The 20,948-nt window shown below is 53.0% G+C and overlaps 1 protein-coding gene across 5 annotated transcripts in view; it reads right to left on the bottom strand.

Annotated features, from left to right (window-relative positions):
• The window catches only part of DCAF5 (DDB1 and CUL4 associated factor 5), an 88,557-nt gene that overhangs the window by 42,104 nt on the left and 25,505 nt on the right, over positions 1 to 20,948 (bottom strand). For 3 of the 5 annotated variants that reach the window (XM_029065682.1, XM_029065692.1, XM_029065674.1), the window contains exons 2-5: positions 14,370 to 14,513; positions 13,713 to 13,749; positions 10,272 to 10,411; positions 9,349 to 9,478 (exon numbers count right to left, since the gene is read on the bottom strand). In XM_029065682.1, the coding sequence (XP_028921515.1) occupies positions 9,349 to 9,478; positions 10,272 to 10,411; positions 13,713 to 13,749; positions 14,370 to 14,513 (451 nt within the window). The remainder of the gene's footprint in view (positions 1 to 9,348; positions 9,479 to 10,271; positions 10,412 to 13,712; positions 13,750 to 14,369; positions 14,514 to 20,948) is intronic. The other 2 variants (XM_029065702.1, XM_029065667.1) reach the window with 1 other exon arrangement.

The following is a 20,948-nucleotide window of genomic DNA, read 5'->3' as shown; positions in this document are numbered from 1 at the left end:
TAAGGTAACTGGAGCCCACAGAAGTGAAGTGACTTGCGCGAAGTCACACAGCCGACACGTGATGGGTCTGGGACCAGAACCCATGACCTTCTGACTCCCGGACCTATCGCATAGAGCGTGGGCCTGGGAGTCAGGAGGAGCTGGGTTCAAATCCTGCCTCCTCCTGTCTGCCGGGTGGCCTGTGGCGAGTCCCGTCACTTCTCTGGGCCTCGGTGACCTCATCTGCAAAATGGGGCATAAGACCGTGGGCCCCAAACGGGTCGGAGACGGTGTCCAACCTGATTATCTTGAATCTACCCTGGCACTCAGAACGGTGCCTGGCACATAGTAAGCGCTTAACGAATACCATTTTTTAAAAAATGGCTCAAAGTCCCCGCGTCTATCAATGAGTGGTATTTACTGAGCACTTACTGTGTGCAGAGCACCGTACTAAGCACCGAGCAGAGCTGCTAGACGCTTTCCCTGCCCACAACGAGCTTACAGTCTAGAGGACCACAGGCCTCGATAGCTCATTGTGGGCACCGTTTACTCTCGTATTGTACTCTCCCAAGCGCTTAGAACAGTGCTCTGCACACAGCAAGCGCTCAGTAAATACCACTGAATGAACGCACGAAGGAACAGCACGCCGTGGAAGCGGGAAGGACTGATCTGAGTTTCCAACGACATACTTAAACGTGAAGAAGTCTTTGAGCTATATATGGAAGTCAGCACCCTCTCCTGCAGAAGGGGCTCCGCAGCTGCCGTTTCCCTCGGCTCGCACGAAGCCCGGGTCGGGGTGCACTGCGCTGTTGAGCCCGGTGAGGAAGCCCTGGCTGGCCCAAGGTGGCAGGCGGAGGCACTGGGGTGGATTCATTCATTATTGGGCGCTTACCGTGTGCACGGCACTGTATTACGCACCTGAGAGAATACGATTCAACAATAAGCAGACACATTCCCTGCCCACAACGAGCTTACAGTCCAGAGGGATACTACGAGCCCATCGGGTTGGACACAGTCCCGGCCCCACACGGGGCCCACAGTCTTATCCCCCATTTTGCAGATAACGGGCACAGAAGTGACTCGTCCGAGGTCACACAACACACGCGCGGCGGAGCCGGGATTAGAACCCAGATCCTCCTGACTCCCAGGCCCGTGCTCTGTTCATTAGGCCACGCTTCCACGAAACGGGGGGGGGGGGGGGGTTCGAGAGGCCGCTGGCTAAGTTCCGTCCCCGAGAACGGTGTTATGCGGTGTTGAAGCGAGGGAAGTTCCTAAGGGCGTCTCACCGGCCCTGCCGATGATCATCTGGCGTCACACTGCCTGCCACGGCGATTAGCTCCAGAAACCGGCCTCAGACCCAGATGGACGCCATCCCAGGGGACCGCTCTTCGGCTTTCGACGCCCGAGAGAAGGAAAGGCGGAAGGGAGGACCACCGTCCCGCCCAGGGTCGGGAATCGAGTCGGCGGTCTCGGACGCGATGGGGAATGCTGGGGTCGTGGCGAGCACGGACATTTCCTTTGCCGGGCGCCCTCGAACTTCAGAGGCCCGTAGCGTCCACCGGACCCTGGACTCCACCGAACAATGAGAGGCTTTCGGTCCAAAACCAGCACTGGCCAGGCAAATCGATTCATTTCGGTCAGCTCGGGGCGGGGAGTGGGGGAGGAGAAACAATAAAGGCAAACTTGGCCGACTCCTACCGCCCCCACCGGCATTGATTTGCATCAGCCAGGGGCCTGGTTCCAGGAAAAGTCGGGGCCTCTGCAGACACCATTTGTTTTCGAGGACACATTTCCTCTCGACCCCACGACGGCAATTTGTCTGGCCCCGGCCCAGGGCCTCTAGCCTCCTCCTCAGCTCTGGATTTTTACTCGGGATAGAGCGGATTTGAGGTTTATAGGAGTCCAGGGCAGTCTTCCTGCCCAGAGGATGAAAACTGAAAAGCAGTGCGGCCTAGTGGATAGAGCACGGACCCGGGAGTCAGAAGGACCGGGGTTCTAAACTCGGCTTGTGTGAAGTCACTTCGCTTCTCTGGGCCTCAGTTCTCTCATCTGTAAAATAGGGATTAAGACCGTCAGCTCCATGTGACCAGTCCAACCTGACTAGCTTGTATTTACCCCACCGCTTAGAACGGTGTCTGCCACATAATGCCTAGTAGCATTTAACAAATACCATTAAAAAGACAAAACGACCCATCAGAGGTATTTACTCAGCACTTACTACGTGCAGAGCACTGGACTAAGCGCTTGTGAAAGTAATAATTGTAATAATAATAGTAGTGGTATTTGTTAAGCTATTCCTAGGAGTCAAGCGCTGTACTGAGCGCCGGGGTAGATAAAAGATCATCAGTTTCCACATCAGGCTCACAATCTAAGTAGGAGGGAGAACAAGTATTGAATTCCCATTTTGCAGTTGAGGAAGCTGAAGCACAGAGAAGTGAAGCGACTACCCGGAGGTCACACAGCAGACAAGTGGTGGAGCCAGGATTATTTTTTTTTTTAATGGTACTTGTTTTAAATGCTTACTATGTGACAAAAACTGTTCAAAGTGCTGGGGTAGACCCAAAGTAATCAGGTGAGATACAGTTCATGTCCCACATGAGGCTCGCAGTCTCGATCCCCATTTTGCAGACGGGGGAACTGAAGCAGAGACGCTTGCCCAAGATCACGGAGCAGACGAGTGGCAGAGCGGGATTAGAACCCAGATCCTCCGACTCCCCGGCCCGCGGTCTCCCCACTGGCCTCGGTGCTCCTCGCTACAACTGGTAAGCGGGATGTGGGCAGAATCTCAAAGCTAAGAGCCAAGAGGGGGGGGACTCCTCTCAGTGAGCCCAACGGCAGCTAGGACAGGGGGCGAAGAGAAGGGCTCGCTCCCGTCTGAGCCAGGGAAGCCGCCATTCACGTAGCCGACGGGCCGGTTCTGTGCGCGCCGGCATCTGGCCATTCCCGGTGAGAGCTGGAGGGAGCTCCAGCTATTCCCGTCTTCCTCGAGGGAAGCCAGCTCCCTCCTCTCCTCTCGGGGCCTGCCCCCTCGCCTGGACGGAACCATCCAACCTTCTGAGAGTTTGCCTCACGGTATCCCGGAGTTCACGGAGCACTCCTCGGAGCCTTTGTTTCTGGCTTTTTTTTAAAAAAAAAAAAATGGTATTCTCTAAGCACTTACTACGTACCAGGCGCTGGACACTAAACGCCGGGTTAGACACGGCCCCGTCACGTTGGACGCAGTCCCTGTCTCACGGTCTTAATCCCCATTTTACAGATGAAAACTCAGCACTCACGTAGTAAGTTCTGAGTAAATACCTCTGGTGGATTGTTTCGTCTTTTTAATGTTAAATACTATTGGGCATTATGCGGCAGACACTGTTCTAAGCGGTGGGGTAAATACAGGCTAGTCAGGTTGGACGCAGTCTGTGTCTCACATGGAGCTGACGGTCTTAATCCCTATTTTACAGATGAGAGAACTGAGGCCCAGAGAAGCTAAGTGACTCGCCCAGCAGCACCCGGCCAGCGAGTGGCGGAGTCAGGGTTAGAACCCAGGTCCTCTGACTCCCAAACCTGGGCTCTCTCCACTCCTTCTTTTTTTTATTTTTGGCTGAAGAGGCTCCTTGTCAGAGTACCTGGGCACTAAGCCTAGACGGACTATTAGAAAGAAAAAACTCTCTCTCTCTCAAGAAAGGAGGTCCTGCTACCAGCCAAAGCCACGGGCCACAGAATGGGGCCGTTCCCTTAATTCTGGCCAAACTCCACCCCTGGCTTTTCACAGGGTTCAAGGGGAGAATGACGTCGTTGAGCTGAGGCCTGAAAGAGTCTCAAGTTGGTCAAAATCAAGTCAGACTGTTCCCGTGAGAGAAAAACGCGAAGAAACCATCTTTTGCACCCACGAGGACAGACCCTCCAACTCGGACTCTTCCTCTTAGATGGGAAAAGAGGCAGGGAAGGGGGAGCCGGAGGACGAAGCCACAGTGGTCTTGAGAGGCAAGGAAAGGAAACTTCGGAGCAGCAGGAAGACAGTTCCCGGGTGGGACGAGGTCCGTTGCTTCCGACGGACCATGGTCTCCTTAAATCTTCTCGCAGGGTCGGCCTTCGTCGCCCGGGTCCCTCTACGTTCCCACTTTTCCGAGAGGAAGGAAGGACAACCTCTCTGAGCCTCAGTTTTTCAATCAGGATTACTATTAGCACTGCTTTCAAAATGGTCCCTTCCTTCCGGAACGTCAGCTCGCTGAGGGGAAGCAGCGTGGCCTAGTGGATAGAGCGGAGGCCCGGGAGTCAGAAGGATCTAATCCCGGTTCCGCCACCGCTCTGCTGGGTGACCTTGGACAGGTCACTCTGCTTCCTCCGTGCCTCAGTTCCCTCCTCTGGAAAATGGGGATTAAGACTGTGAGCCCATTGTGGGATGGGAACCGTGTCCCACCTGATTATCTTGTATCTACCCCAGCGCTTGGTACGGTGCCGGGCCCAAAGTAAGCGCTTAAATACCATTATCATCATCATCCACATTACTACTACTACTACTACTACTACTACTAATAACAAAAACCCTATTTAAAAAGTCACGAGCTTCTTCACGAAGCCACCTCTAACATGACGTTGGCAAAATGGATTCCACACCCCACCTAGTGGTTCGGGATCCGAAGGCAGCTCGGCCCAAGCCTCCTCCAGCCAACCCGGTAACCGACCGACGGCATTTACTGAGCCCCTCCTGTGCCCCGAGCACCGTACTAGGCGCTCGGGAGACTAAAATACAATTAGAGACCCGGTCCCTGCCCCGGAGGCGTTTCTGCAATCCAACAGGGGCGAGCCGGGGCCGGAGGATGGCAGCCGGTGCTCTCTCGGCACCGCCTCAGCGCCCCGGCGCAGAGCGGGACGGCCCGAGGCTCCTCCAACAGTCTAATCCGAAACTCAGACGCCACGTCACCCATCACGACCCCAGGGCGGCTGACGCCACCGGGGCCCAGGGCGCCGAGAGACGGACCCGCGTCCTACCCGCCTTCCCTCTCGCCCTCTCCCTTCCGACGCTCATTCCGCAGAGGACCTTCCGGTCCGCTCCCCGAATCGATCCCAGGACCCCCTTGTTGGGCAGGGATCGTGTCTGTTGCCGAACTGTACTTTCCAAGCGCTTAGTACAGTGCTCTGCACACAGTAAGCGCTCGATAAATGCGATTGAATGAATGCTCTCCTGGAGCTTCCCCACATTTTGGGGAGCACAGGTTAGAAGCCCCCCTGCCCACAAGCTCTACGTCCCCAAGAGCCCGAGGGAGATGACCAACTGCCACTGAGGGTGGCCTTCCTCTAGACTTCATGGTGCGGTGGCTAGAGCCCAGGCCTGGGAGTCAGGAGGTCATGGGTTCTAATCCCAGCTCCTCCACTTGTCTGCTGTGACCTTGGGGAAGTCACTTCACTTCTCTGGGCCACAGTTCCCTCATCTGTAAAATGGGGGTTGAGGCTCTGAGCCTCATCTGGGGCCGGGACTGTGCCCAACCCAATTTGCTCGTATCCACCCCAAGGCTAAGTAGAGTGGTTGGCACATAGTAAGCGCATAGGAAATGCCGTAATTATTATTATTTTATTAGATTGCAAGTTCACTGTGGGCAGGGAACATGTCTACCCACTCTGCTATACTGTACTCTCAATCAATCAATCAATCCTATTGAGTACCTACCGTGTGCAGAGCACTGTACTAAGCACTTAGAGCATAATAGAACAGTATAATAGACACATTCCCTGCCCCCAGTGAGCTTACAGTCTAGAGAGGGAGACAGACATTAACATACATTAATAAATGACAGATATCCACATAAGTGCTACGGGGCTGAGGGGGGCAAGAATAAAGGGAGCAAATCAGGGTGATACGGAAGGGAGTGGAAGAAGAGGAAAGGAGGGCTTAGTCACGGAAGGCCTCTTAGAAGAGCCGTGCCTTCAATAAGGCTCTCCCAAGTGCTTAGCGCAGTGCTCTGCACACAGTTAGTGCTCAACAAATACCACTGTCAGAATCACTGCAATGAATGTGGCTGAAAGAGCAGCAAGAGGAGAGAGCAGCCCCTTCAGGGCGTCAAATTCATCACCCCCTCTAGACTATGAGCTCCTTGTGGACAGGGAATGTGTCTGTTTACAATGTTGGTATTTGTTAAGCGCTTACTATGTGCAGAGCACTGTTCTAAGCGCTGGAGTAGATACAGGGTAATCAGGTCGTCCCACGTGAGGCTCACAGTCTTAATCCCCATTTTACAGATGAGGGAACTGAGGCACAGAGAAGTTTGGTGACCTGCCCACAGTCACACAGCTGACAAGTGGCAGAGCTGGGATTCGAACCCATGACCTCCGACTCCCAATCCCGTGCTCTTTCCCCTGAGCCACGCTGCTTCCTATATTTTGTATCTATATATGTGTATATATGTTTACATGTGTTTATTGTTATACTGTACTCCCGGAGCCCTTAGTACAGCATTCAGCATGTGCTTAATAAATACAACTGAATGAATGAATCACCCACCAAAGGTGCCTTAAGAGACGACCCTCGGGGGGCTGTTTTGCCTTGGACTTTTATGGAACTGGCCTCCACTACCCTGCAGTAATAAAACCCGGCAGAAGGTTAGAAAGAGTGAGGTGGGGGTTCCCCCCCCCCCCCCTTCTCCTCTTCCACCGGGAGCACCTAAACGAGCCGCCCTCTCTCTCGGCGGCCCTTTCTCCTCTTTTTCCGTTCTCCCCCAGGAGTCGGCCGCTTCGTCCCCCTTTCAGGATATCGTCAGCATCGGGGAACGGTTCGGGTGACATCAGAAATTACTCAGACTCTCCGCTGGGGTTCTGGCTCATAGCCTCCTGTTCCAGTTGCCGGCAAACAACCGCGCACCAAGCTGAGGCATTCAATATCGTGAAAAAACGGGAGGTGGGGGAGGATCACAGCTCCCCTTTCCTCCTCCATCAACGGTCCGGCTGTAGGCCAGACGGACCGAGGCCCTCACACTTTCCGGAGTTGCTCGGTAAAAAGGCCCACTTAAAAATGGTTGTTGCTGCTTCTCTAACTTAAGTTCATTTGGGGCAGGGAATGTGTCTGGTGCATCGTACTCTGCCAAGCGCTTAGTACAGAGCTCTGCACACAGTAAGCGCTCGATACATACGATCGACTGACTGAGACGGCAGAATTGAAGCCCGCTGGTGCCAGTGTACTGAGGAGGGGGCCTGGAGGGGCCTCTCTGAGGGTCAGTCAGCAAACAGAGAAGCCAGATCCTGATCCACAGCAGAGCTGGGACCGGGTCTCCATCCCGGGGCTAAATTCCGGACCCGACCCCTCGGGAGACATGGGGCATTCGGATACACCCAACCGGATTTGCCCCCTTTATTCACCCCTCCCTCGGTCCCAAAGCCCTAATGTAAATATCCGTAATTTATTTATAGTAACGTCCAAAGTGTAAGCTCGTTGTCAGTAGAGAACGTGTCTCCTAAATCTGTTATTTTGTATTCTCCCAAGAGTTTAGCACTATGCTCTGCCCAGAGTGAATGCTCAATAAATATAACTGAGTGGCTGACAATTAGGATGGATGGAAAAACTGGTAAGGAGGATACAATCCTTTGCACTTGATAGCCCCTTCTGCTCTGAGGCTTGCAGGACAAATCCTGAATTTCCCTATTTTTTTTTTATGATACTTCAGTGCTTACTATGGGGCAGGCACTGTACTAAGCGCCAGGGTAGAATCAAGATGATAGGGTTGGATACAGTCCCCATCCCACGTGGAGCTCACAGTCTTAATCACCATATTGCAGATGAGGTAACTGAGGCACAGAGAATGAAGTGCCTCGCCCAAGGTCACCCACAGGATAAGTGGCCAAGTCAGGATCAGAACCCAGGTCCTTTTGACTCCCAGGCCCGGCCTCTATCCACTAGGTTATGCTGCTTCCCTTTCTCAAAATCCTCCCTTATCAAGTTATGAATCACTTAATCTACGGAGGCGGGGGTTCTCCACAAGAAGACGATATCAACCTATCACAGGAACGGGACTGACAGACGAAGAGGCAAACGGACGGAAAGGGCAACGGGTTCTAGTGGAAAGGGCCCGGGCCTGGGCGTCGGAGGACCTGGGTTCTAATCCCATCCCTGCCACTTGTCTTTTCTGAGTCTTTGGGCAAGTCACTCCGTTTCTCTGTAAAATTAAACCTCTGATTCTCTTCTCACTGAAACCAGGGCCACTCTTTTCGGGGCCAGCAGGATTCACAAAGGAGAGGCGGGAGGGAGCAGGGACTCGGCCTTACCGAAGGCCCATCTCCTTCAAGAGGCCTTCTTGACCAAGTCCTCTTTTCCTCTTCTTCAACTCCCTTATGCATCGTCCTGACTTGCTCCCTTTACGCATCCCCCCCGTCAGTCCCACAGCACTTATGCCCCTAACTGTCATTTGCTTATTTATATTGGTGGTGGTCTCCCCCTCTAGACCTCAAGCTCACTGTGGGGTGGGAATGGGTCTGCTTATTGTTATTTTGCACTCTTCCAATATAACAATATAATTATATTGTTATATTGCACTATTGTGCTTAGTACAGTGTCCGCACCCAGTAAGTGTTCAGGAAATATGACTGACTGAATGATTGGGAGTTTCAAGTGGGACAGGGGCTGTGCCCCACCTGACAACCTAGTATTAACCCTGATGCTTAGAAAAGTGCTCGGCACAGAGTAAGTGTAATTAAGATACTGTAATTAAGAGGAGGGAGATGGGGGTCACAGCTGATTTAAGGTAAACTCTCCCTGCACCAGGTGGGGATGTGGCTTAGGCCTGAATGGGTGGACTGGGATCCTGAACTCCCCCACCTCCGGACAGTAAGCTTGTTGCGGGCAGGGAACGCGTCTACTGACTCTGCTATATTATTATGGTGTACTCTCCCACGCTCTCAGTACAGTGCTCTGCACACAGTAAACAGAGAATAAAGACCCCGACGGATGGATTGATCATTAAAGATTCTTCCTCCCTCAACTCACTCAACCAACCCCAGACTTGATGGAACCCAAGCTCTGGGCAGAGCACTGTGCTAAACTCCTGAGAGAGAGAGAGAGAGACAGAGCAAGAGAGAGTGAGAGCAATTAACTTCCTAAAGAGGATCGATCTCTACCCTCAAGGAGTTTACAACCTGACGGGGGATAAGGATCTCAAAATCAGTGACCGAAAATGGGAGGGCTCCCCCCGCCCCCAAAAATGATACGCCTGCAGGGACCTGTTCCTTGAACACAGAGCTCTCCCTGGCTTCAGGAAAGATGCATCTCCATCCCAGGGCCTCAGATAAGAGAAGTCAAGAGGGAAGACCCTCCCAGAGAGCTCTGGGGTGGAGAAAGGGGCGCGCTGGCGAAGCCGATCACCCCCCGGATGTGGAGCGCGTGACTGGCTGCCTCACCTCTGAGGTTTCCGGATGTCCCAGAGTCCCACGCCCTCCTTGGAGTTGGCGGTGGCCAGTAACCTCGGCTCCACGGGGTTGAACATCACGCTGTGAAAAGCGGACGGGTAGTTTGCCAGGCAGAAGGGTTCTGTGGAAAAATGACCAATCGGTTGGTTCGCGCTGCCGCTGTTCTTTCTGCTACGCACTGAGTTGTGCCTCTGCCGGGTTTTCTGGCTTTTCTTTTTTAATGGTATTTGTTAAGCTCTTACGCTGCGCCCGGCACCGTGGCCCAATTGCTGGGACCCGAGGCAAGGGGGACCACCGCCTCTCTGAGACCCGAGCCCCAACGGCTAGCTCCCCCGCCATGCGGGGCCCCGACTACTTCCCGGCTCCCGAGCCCCATTTTCCTAATGACGTACTTGGGGCCGGGCACCGATCCAGCTGCGGGACGGTGGAGAGGGGCAAGGAAGAGCCTTTACAGGCAACGTGCCTGCTCATTCTGTTGGACTCTGCTCTCCCAAGCGCTTAGTACAGTGCTCTTCACATAGTAAGCACTCACTAAATACCATTGATCGCTTTACGTTCTCCGCTGCTTAGTTCAGAGCGTGGTATTTAGTACGCGCTTAAATGCCATGATGATGATGGTATCTGTTAAGTGCTACGTGCCAGGCACTGTTCTAAGCGCTGGAGGAGATACAAGCTAATCAGGTTGGACACGGCCTTGTGTCCTAACGTGGGGCTCACAGTCTTAACCCCCATTTTACAGAGGATGGAACTGAGGCCTGGAGAAGTGGAAGTGGACTCACCCAAGGTCACAGCGCAGACAAGCTGGGATTAGAACCCAGGTCCTTCTGATTTCCCGGGGCCCGGGCTCTATCCATTAGGCCCGGGGGCGTATGGCTGATCGGTTGACGGATCCCGATCCTTTAAGGGGCCCTCACCTCCGTGGGGAGACTCTCGGATGTCCCAGATGAGGACCCGGCCGTCGTCCGACGAACTGGCGAACACGTTGTCGTTCACCGGGCTCACCGACAGGCCGTACACCGCGTCTTCGTGAGCAAAGACGTCCAAGGTCTCGCTGCTGGGAGACGGAGGGCAAAGACAAAGGGAGAGAGAGACGCAAACAAACACAGATTTTTCTCCTCTCCTGCTGGGCACACAAGACCTATGCTTCTTCTAAAGTTACCAAAAGTTAGGCGGGACTAGGCCGTAAAAGCATAAAATTCCATTGACCCTTCCTGAGGTGGTTCGGGCCAGGCCTTTTCCACCGCCTCCCCAAGGGGGTGCGCGGAGGGGGGTTGAAATTGGGAATTCAGCCAATACGGTGGAAAGTTCCAGCCCCCCGTCCCACTTGGGGGGTGGAGGGGGAGCTGAGGTCCGGGGGTGGGGGTGGGAGAGCACAAGAGGAGTTTAGGCCTTTGGAAATCGGCACAGCATGGAGGGGAGGGCCTGATTCTTGGCCTTGTAACCCAGCCTGAACACTTCCGATCCAAGTAAATGACCAATTTACCCTATTCATTTATTATTTATCATCATTACCCTATTTATTTTATTAACGAAATGTACATCGCCTCGATTCTATTTATTTGCTATTGTTTTAATGAGATGTTCTTCCCCTTGTTTCTATTTATTGCTACTGTTCTTGCCTGTCCGTCCCCCCCCATTAGACTGTAAGCCCGTCAAAGGGCAGGGACTGTCTCTTTTACCGATTTGTCCATTCCAAGCGCTTAGAACAGTGCTCTGCACATAGTAAGTGCTCAATAAATACTACTGAATGAAAGTAAGTTTTTCTCTCTCTAGCTCTAACTGGCATAATAATCAATCACTGGCATTTATTGAGAGACTACTAGGTGGAGAGCACTGTAGTAAGCACTTGGGAGAGTACAATACAACAGAATTAGCGGATACGTTCATTCCCCCGTCCATAACAAGCTTAAAGTCTAGAGGGGAGACAGACTTTGGCTGGGTGAGGACTGGGAGCGATGTATTTACCAAGTGCTTGCTGTGTGCAGAGCACTGCACTAAGCAGTTGCAAGAGTACAATACAAAAGAAATAGCAGACGCACTCCCCGCCCACCCTTAGAGAGGGGGAGACAAGCACAGGGTGGGGGTGTTCACTTGGTCGCAAGCATAATTAGGGAATAATTTTGGCTTAAATCTGGGTTCCCCAAACAGCCAGGTCTGGCTCCAATCGCATGACCTGGCAGTTGACTCCAAACACCTCCAGAAGCCACAATCCTCTCCTCCAAGTGTTTTTTATGGTAATTATTCAGCGTTCACTGGGTGACAGGCCCTGCTCTATGCGCTGGGGTAAATTCAAAGTAATCAGACTGGACGTAGTCCCTCTACCACGAGGGGTTCACAATCTTAATCCCCATTCGAGAGATGAGGTGACCGAGGCCCAGAGAAGTTAAGCGGTTTTGGGTGGCGATTTCTCCATCTGTGCTTCCAATTAAATCCGGATTGCCGATCAGCCGCCGAGGCTCACGCGGCCTCGTTAACAGAAGCCTGACCGGAATTTTGTTGTACTGTACTTTCCCAAGCACTTAGTACAGTGCTCTGCACATAGTAAGCACTCAATAAATCCCACTGATTGTGTTCCTAAATCCGGACCTCCCCTCGATACTTTTAAATCATCGATGAGCAGCGTGGCCTTGTGGATCGAGCACGGGCCTAGGAGTCAGAAGGACCTGGGTTCTGATCCCGGCTCCGACACTCGTCCGCTGTGTGAACCTCGGCGAGTCACTTCAGTTCTCTGTGCCTCAGTTACCTCAACTGGAAAACGGGGACTAAGTCTGTAAGCCCCGTGTGGGACAGGGACAGCGTCCAACCTGATTGGGTCGTTCCTACCCCACCATTTAGTACAGTGCCTGGCACAAAGAAAGCGCTTAACAAATGAAATAGAGGATGGTTGATCTTGGTTCGGCTTTACGGATATGTCTGGGCAGATCGCCATCCAGAGTCAGTCCAGAGTGGCGAATCCTACCTCCCGGGATTCTAACAGTAACCCCTGTTAATTCCCATTTTAATCGCGGCTCCGCCACGTGTGGCCTCCTCGCGCAAGTCACTTCTGTCTGCCTCGGTTACCTCATCTGCAAAACGGGGATCAAGACGCGAGCCCCGGGTCGGAGACGGACTGTGTCCGAACTGATTAGCCTGTATCAACCTGATCAGGTTGATCAGCCTGCATCAACCCCCGCGCTTAGTACGGCGACTGGAACGTAGCAAAAGCGCTTAACAAATACCATTTTAAAAAACAAGATAGAGGATGGTTGATCTCGGTCCTGGTTTGTAAATAGATATGGGTAGATCGCCACCCCGAGTCGATCCAGAGTGGTGAACTCCTACTTCTGGGATCCTAACAGTATTCCCTGTTAATTCCCTTTGGCCACCATCCCAGCTAAATTAGAAAAAAGAAAAAGAGCTTCTCAGCAGACTGAATCGTGTTTGTGCTTGTGGACTCCAGCGGGAAGACTTCCTGGGGCGCAGGCGTGCACCACCTCCTGATCTGGCGGAGGAGGGGACTCGAGACGTACAGTTCCCCTTGGCTTGCAACTCCCTGTCACGACGAGGAATCTCACGCTTCCCCATCCCGCAGCCTCTGGATCCCGGGATACAATCATCCACGGTGGTGGGCGGGCACTGAATTGCACCCAGTAACCGCCCGACAGATACGATGGATCGACTGAATGACACCCGGACTACGGTCGGGAATGACCCTCCCAGCTGTGTAATTGTCAGGAAGACCTTTTCCTTATGGTATTTGTGAAGCGTTTACTACGTGCCAGGCACTGTACTAAGCACTGAGGTAGATAAAAGATAATCGGGTTGGACACCGGCCCCCGTTCCACATGGGGCTCACGGCCTTAATCCCCATTTTCCAGATGCGGTAACTGAGGCTCCGAGAAGTGCTCGACTCGCCCAGGGTCATACGGCAGATAAGGGACGGCGCCGGGATTAGAACCCGGGTCCTTCTGATGCCCAGGCCTGTGCTCTTTCCACTAGGCGACACTGCTCGTAAGCCCTAGGCTTCTACTAGTACAGCGCTCTGCACACGGTACGCGCTCCATAAATGCGACAGACTGAAGTTGCGGGGGAGGGGGCGGAGGCGTGGGGAGACTATTATCTGGGGGGAGAATTCTGGTCTCCCCCAAATAATGGAGTCACGGCTAATATTATTCTTAAGCCTGTCATCGAAATAAAACAAAATTCTGAAACTGAACGGTTTAAAATAGTTTCTTCCTTCAAAAAAAAGAAAGGCATCATCGATTGAAATCATCAAAAGCACGTCGCTATTCTTTCTTCCCCGACTGTAGGAGAGACTCGTCTCCAGTGACGTATAAAATGCCGTCGCCAGCTCCACGCAGGACCAACATAGTTACCTTTCAACATCATGGAGGATAACTTGCTCATCATTTCCTGAAAAGGAAACAAAAGCAGTCAGTCACTCGTATTTAGAGATGAATCAAGGGGGCAAGTCAGGGTGACGCGGGAGAAGAGGAAAGAAGGGAAGAAAAGCAGGAGTCAATAAGTGATAATTCTGCCTTTGCCCGCTGTCCCCCTTCACCCATCCATCCGAAGTCCTTCCAGCCCAAGATCGGAAGCCAGGCGTCTAATAATAATAATAACTGTGGTACTCGTTAAATGCTTACTATGTGCCGGGCACCGTACTAAGCACTGGGGTGGAGACAAGCAAATCGGGTTGGACACAGTCCCTGTCCCATGTGGTGCTCACAGCCTCAATCCCCATTTGACAGAAAGAGGGAACTGAGGCCTAGAGAAATGAAGTGACTTGGCCAAGGTCACGCAGCAGGCAGGTGGCAGGGCCGGGATTGGAACCCATAACCTTCTGACTCCATCCGCTACGCCGTGCTGCTCCTCTACACGGAAGCCCGCCCGCTCAAGAGCCAGGTGGCGAGGGGCTGGTGATCCGGACAAGAGGCCGCCCCCCCCCCAGGCACCCCCGCCGTAAGCACCCCGGCCGGAGGCCGGACACCGGACAGCCTCCCGGGGAGCAGCTTCCCCCCGCCGCCGCTCACCTCCGGAGAACACCTTGGTGTTTCCGCTGTTGAAGGCCAGGCAGAAGATGTTTGAATGATGCTCTCCTTTCAGCTGGACGGGCTTCACCTTCGAGTGGATGGCTTGTTCCATGTGCCACAGCAGAACCCGGCGGTCATCTCCTCCTGCCCAGACAGGCGGATGGCCAGACAGACAGAGAGAGATGGAAAAAGAGAGGGAGAAGAGGGAGAGATACCAATCAATCAATGGTATTCATTCCCCTCGACTATAAGCCCCTGGTGGGCAGGGAATGTCTTTCCTAACTCGATGAAACTATTACACTGTACTCTCCCAAGCGCTTAGTACGGTGCTCTGCTCGTGTTTGCCCAAACTGAGCACCCCAGTGCTTGGACCAGTGCTTCACACACACTACCATTAAAATAATAATAATAATGGTAATGGTATTTGTTGGGGAGGCAGCGTGGCTCAGTGGACAGAGCCTGGGCTTCGGAGTCCGGGCTCATGGGTTCGACTCCCGGCTCTGCCACCTGTCAGCTGTGTGACTGGGGGCAAGTCGTTTAACTTCTCTGTGCCTCAGTTACCTCATCTGTAAAATGGGGACTAACCGTGAGCCTCACGTGGGACAACCTGATGACCCTGTATCTACCCCAGCGCTTAGAACAGTGCTCTGCACATAGTAAGCGCTTAACAAATACCATCATCATCATTATTATTATTATTAAGCACTTACTAGGTGCCAGGTAATCAGGTTGTCCCACCTGGGGCTCGCAGTCTTCATCCCCATTTTACAGATGAGGGAACTGAGCCACAGGGAAGTGAAGTGACTTGCCCAAATTCACACAGCTGACAAGTGGTGGAGCCGGGATTAGAACCCATGACCTCTGCCTCCCAAGCCCATGCTCTGTCCTCTGAGCCACGATGCTTCTCAAACACTGTCCCAAGTACAGTGCTCTGCCCACAGTAAGTGCTCAATAAAGACCTCTGAATGAATGAATGGCTGGATCTCTACCCCTTAAAACAGTTGAGATAACTCAGCATCAATCCCAGGGCACTTAGGTGAGAAGCAGCGTGGCTCAGTGGAAAGAGCCCGGGCTTGGGAGTCAGAGGTCATGGGTTCGAATCACTTCACTTCTCTGGGCCTCAGTTACTTTAGCTGTAAAATGAGGAGATGAAAACTGCGAGCCCTACGTGGGACGTGGACTATATCCCACTGGATTAGCTTCTAACTACCCCAGCGGTGCCTGACACACAGTGAGTGCTTAACAAATACAACAACCGAAAAAAAAAGGGCCCCCCTCACTCTGATGCCAGCGTGACCTAGTGGATACAGCACGGGCCTGCGAGTCAGACGGGCCTGTGTTCTAATCCTGGCTCTGCAACTTGTCTGCGGTATGACCACGGGCTACGCACTTCACTTCTCTGTGCCTCAGTTACCTCATCTGTAAAACGGGGACCGTGAGCCCCATGTGGGACGGGGACTGTGTCCAATCTGACTTGCTTATATCCTCCCCCCGCGCTTAGTACAGTGCCTGGCACCCAGTAAGCACTTAAATACCAAAATTATTATTATTCTCTCTGAGGACCCCAGAAATCCCTCCTCTCCTCTCTGCCAGGAGGGGTTTAGAGAGCACCAGGGGCCGGGGGTCTTCAACTGGGGTGGGTTGGAAGGCCCTAGGGTCAGCAGTCTGAGGCCAGAGGGGATGGTCCGGCTCCCCGCAGGGCGCTGCCAGGTCCGACGGAGGACACACGCGGCGGCGAAGGCCTTAGTGACCCGCTGCGGGCTGCGAAGGACGGAGAGGGCCAGCGTCCCCGTCCAGCCTGGGCAGGTCCTTGCCGGTCATCTTCACAGACACCCCCGACCCTCCCGGAGGCTCCGATCGGCAGGTGACCGAGGCCGCCGCGAGCCCAGAATGGCTCGCAGAACTTCCGTGGACGGTCCGCAGGCCGACCCTCTCTACGTACTCGGGAATTGCTCGTCGATTCTTATTAATGTCCGTCTCCCCTCTAGACTGTAAGCTCATTATGGGCAGGGACCCTGTCTGCTCATTCTGTCGTACTGCTTGGTACAGTGCTCTGCACAAAGTAAGCGCTCGGTATCGTTGATTGACTGAGTGCTACAAGTGGCTGGGAGTGCCTAGTACCAAGATGGCAGAGAGGGGCTGAGGTTGTTGTCAGGAGGTTTTGTCCTCAGGAGAAGAAAAACCAATCAGCGAAGGTGGGATTTCAGAAAGCCTTCGAGGACGGGGAGGGGTGTGACGGATTTGAAGGGAAAGAGGGTTCCTGGCTGGAGGAAGGGAATGAACCAGGGGCCAGATGTGAGAAAGATGGCCAAAAGGCCCAGTGAGAAAGCGCGAGCTGGCGTGAAGTGGGAGAAGAGAGTAGAGTAAGAGGGTAGGAGCTGATACGGTGCTTTAAGATCAATGGGGTCTCGGCTGATGGATAACCATTGGTTGTTGATGTGGAGTGGGGAGACAATCCTCCTCCTCCTCAATGGTATTTACTGAGAACTTAATGTGTGCAGAGCACTGTACCAAGCGTTTGGGAGAGTACAAGAGTTGGTAGACACGTTCTGTGCCCACAGTGAGCTTACCAGGCTAGAGGAGGAGACAGGCACGCACCGAACGATGCTTTAGAAAATGAGCAGGGTAGCTGAGGGAAGGGTGGACTGGAAAAGGGGGCGGGTGAATGCAGGGAGACCCCGAGAAGGTTGCTAGCACAGTAAGTCAACTTGGAGAAGGTGAGTAATAATAATAACAATAATGGTGGCATTTGTTCTGCACTTTACTATGTGCCTAGCACTGTACTAAGACCGGGGCAGCGTTTAGAACATAGTAAGCGCTTAACAAATACCATCGTTATTATAACAAGCAATTTGCGTTGGACACAGTCCCTGTCCCACTTGGGGCTCACAGCCTCAATCCCCATTTTACAGATGAGGTAACTGAGGCACAGTGACTTGCCCAAGGCACAGACAAGTGGAGGAGCTGGGATTAGAATCTATGACCTTCTGACTCCCACATCCGTGCTCTACCCACTACGCTATGTTGCTTCTACTTGGAGCAAGGTGGGGGTCATCAGCAGTCGACTGTATTTATCGAGTGCTTACACTGTGCAGAGCACTGTACTAAGCGCTTGGGAGGGTACAGTATAACAATAAACAGACACCTTAGTGTAACAGCAAAGCCTCAGCTGAAAACTGGGAATTCTCCTCAGGGGACAGAACAGCCTGGCCTACTGAGACCACATCAGGAGCGGCCTCTCTGCAAACACAACTTGGCCAGGAACACGAGAAAATCAGGCAAAAGAGAAAATAACACCCGGCCCTGCAAATATTAAGCAACGCACCACGAGGGACGACCTTTTCGTTAGCCCGATGCGGACGGACCGTCGGTCCCGAGCCGGCCTCGTCGGCCTCCCCATAACAAAGGGCCTTCCCCTTCACCATCGGTGGGGCCCGGTTCAAATACTCGGGTAAACGATATGTATTTACGGCTACTAGACTTTTACGGGTAGGCTTCTGAATGGCAGCTGAAGATGACGATGATGTGCCCTGCTGTATGCCGGAGACAGAGACGTGGGGGAAGGCTGAAAGCAGCACGGCCCAGTGGATGGGGTACGGGCCCGGGAGTCAAAAGGACCTGGGTTCTAATCCCAGCTCGGCCGCACGTCTGCTGTGGGACTTTGGGTAAGTCACTTCACTTCTCTGGGCCTCATGTGGAAAATGGGGATTAAGAGTGTGAGCCCCAAGTAGAACAAGGATGGTGTCCAACTTGATTAGCTTGTATCTACCCCAGTGCTTAGAACGGTGCTTGGCACATAGTAAGCACTTTAGTACAATAATAATAATAATACTATTATTATTGTTAGCAGCGAGACCACAAAGGAAACCGATACAGGATTCCAACTGGAAAGCAACAAGGGCTTTGACCAGGGTAACGGTTGCAAGAATCGAAAAGTAGGAGCGCATCCGGGGAATAACACGGAAGAAAGAACCAGAAGACACTGAATGAGAGAGGATGTCAGAGAGGACAATGAGGCGGGAAACTTCTCGGGCAGGGATGACGGTCACGATGGTACTTATTGAGAGCCTACTGTGTGCAGAGCACTGTGCTACGCGCTCGGGAGAATACAGTACAACAGAGCTGGCAGGCACGTTCCCCACCCATTAGAAGCTAACAGTAGAGAGGCGGAGATGAATTCAAAGAAATTACAGATATGTTAGTAAGTGCTAGCGGGCTGAGGGTGGGGTGAATAAACGGTACAAATCCCATTGCAAGAAAGACTCCGAAGGGAATGGGGGAATGAGGGCTTAGTCCGGGAAGGCCTCTTGGAAACGAGGTGACTTTAATAAGGCTTTGAGGTGGGGAAAGTCACGGTCTGACGGACCAAGGGGGTGCGGGGAGTTCCAGGCCAGAGGCGGGACGTGGGCGAGGGCTCGGTGGCGAGACGGACGAGATCGAGGTACAGTGAGGAGGAGGTTGGCATTAGAGGAGCCAACTGAGCGGGCTGGGTTGTAGTGGGAAATCAGCTAAGACAGAAAAAGGAAAGGTGAGTGAGTGCCTTAAAGGTAAGATGTTTCCGTTTTGATTTGCAAGTGGATGGGCAAACACTTGAGGTTCTTGAGGAGTGAGGAAACATGGACGGACCTTTTTTAGAAAAATGATCTGGGCAGCAGAGTGAAGTATGGGCAGAATTGGAGAGAAACAGGAGGTAGGGAGGTCGGCAAGGAAGGTCGTCGTAGCCGTCAAGGCAGGACAGGGTAAGTGTTTAGATCCACAGGAGAAGTAGCGTGGCCTAGTGGAAAGAGCATGGACCTGGGAATCAGAGGACCTGGGTTCTAATCCCAGCTCCGGCTCTTGTCTTCTACGTGACCCTGGGTAAGACCCTTCACTTCTCTGTGCCTGTTACCTCATCTGTAAAAAGAGCTCACAGTCTTTATTCCCCGTGTGGGACGGGCATTGTGTCCAACCCGATTATCTTTCATCTGCTCCAGCGCTTACTACAGTGCCTGGCACATAATCAGCTCTTGAAAAATACTATTAAAAAAAAATTTGGTAGCAGTTTGGACGGAGGAAAGAGGGGGATTTTAATGGCGTTGTGAAAGTAGAACCGACAGGGTTTGGCGACGGGCTGAATACGTAAGTAGAACGAGAGAGGGGCGTCGAGGATATTGCCAAGGTCAGGGGCTTGTGAGACAGGGAAGCCGGGCGGTGCTGTCTACAGTGATGGGAAAGGAGGAGTTCTGTTTCGAATACTCTAAATTCAAAGTGTCAGCGGGACATCCAAGTGGAGACGTCCTCAGGGCAGAAGGAAATGGGAGAGACTGTATCTAGGGAGAGGGATTAGGGCTGGAGATGTAGATTTGAATCATCTGCATAGGGATGGAAACTGAAGCTTTCAAGAGGGCGGTTTCTGTGGAGTAAAGAGGGAGGAAGCCAGACTGGAGGGGATGCAGCGGAGAATTGGAGGAGAGGAAGCGGAGACAGAGGGCACAGATAACTCGCCCAAGGATTTTGGAGAGGGAGGGAAGATGGGGCGGTAAGTGGAGGGAGCCATGGAGTCAAGGAGGGTTTTATTAGGAGAGAAATCGATCGATCGTTGCTATTTATTGAGCGCTTACCTATGTGCAGACCACGCTAAGTGCTTGGGAAAGTACAGTACAGAAAGATTAGAAGACACCCCCGGCCCACACCAAGCTTACATACGTGAACAATGATGACGGGAAGAGTAGGGGAAAGAGGATTTGGGGGTGTCGCCGCTTCAAGCCCGTAGCTGAAGCCAGGAGAGTGAGGGAACTCCCCAAGAGCGAATGCCAAGTGGGACCCCAGGCCCAGGGCTCTCCCCCCGGAGCGGAAATGAAGCAGACACCGGCGTTCCGCTTCCGGCCCGGCACCTGACGACCGGGCCCTTACCCTGCCATTCAAGCAGGAAGTTGCCACGCTGCCAGAAGACAGAAACGTGTTTGAGGTTGAAAAAAAAAACCAAACCAAAAAACCCCAACAAGAACGAGGCACCTCGAATGGTCTCCCTCAGCCCCCTGAACCCCCAGAGCAGCCAAGAACCCTCGGGGCCAAAAGGAAGAAGTTAGCGCGCCATCTATCATGGGCTTTAAAGCATTCGATCACCTTGGCCCCTCCGAACTTATTTCCTACTACAGTCCTACTACAGATCCTGCCGATTTCCTGCTAGGAGCCAGCCCGCGCACTTTTCTCCTCTCACTGTTCCTCCATCTCGCTGCCGACCCTCTGCCCAAGTCCTCCCTCTGCCACCCTAAAAGTCACAGCTCCTTGTGGGTGGTGAGTGTGTCTGTTGCTGTACCGAACTCTCCCAAGGGTTTCGTGTGGTGCTCCGCACACAGTAAGCGCTCAATAAATACGACTGACTGAATGAATGAAGTCTAAGAAAGCAGCTTGGTCTAATGGAAGGAGCACAGGTCTGGGAGTCAGAGGACATGGGTTCTAATCCCAGCTCCGCCACGTATGTGCCATGTGACTTTGGGCAAGTCGCTTCACTTCTCTGGACCTCAGTTATCTCATTTATAAAATGGGGATTTAGGCTGTGAGTCCCACGGGGGCCGAGGACGGGGTCCGCCCCAGTTA

This window comes from Ornithorhynchus anatinus, chromosome 1 (assembly GCF_004115215.2).
Source record: "Ornithorhynchus anatinus isolate Pmale09 chromosome 1, mOrnAna1.pri.v4, whole genome shotgun sequence".
Lineage (NCBI taxonomy): Eukaryota > Metazoa > Chordata > Mammalia > Monotremata > Ornithorhynchidae > Ornithorhynchus > Ornithorhynchus anatinus.
The sequence above is the reverse complement of the archived record's forward strand: the minus strand, read 5'-3'. Positions and strand labels throughout refer to the sequence as shown.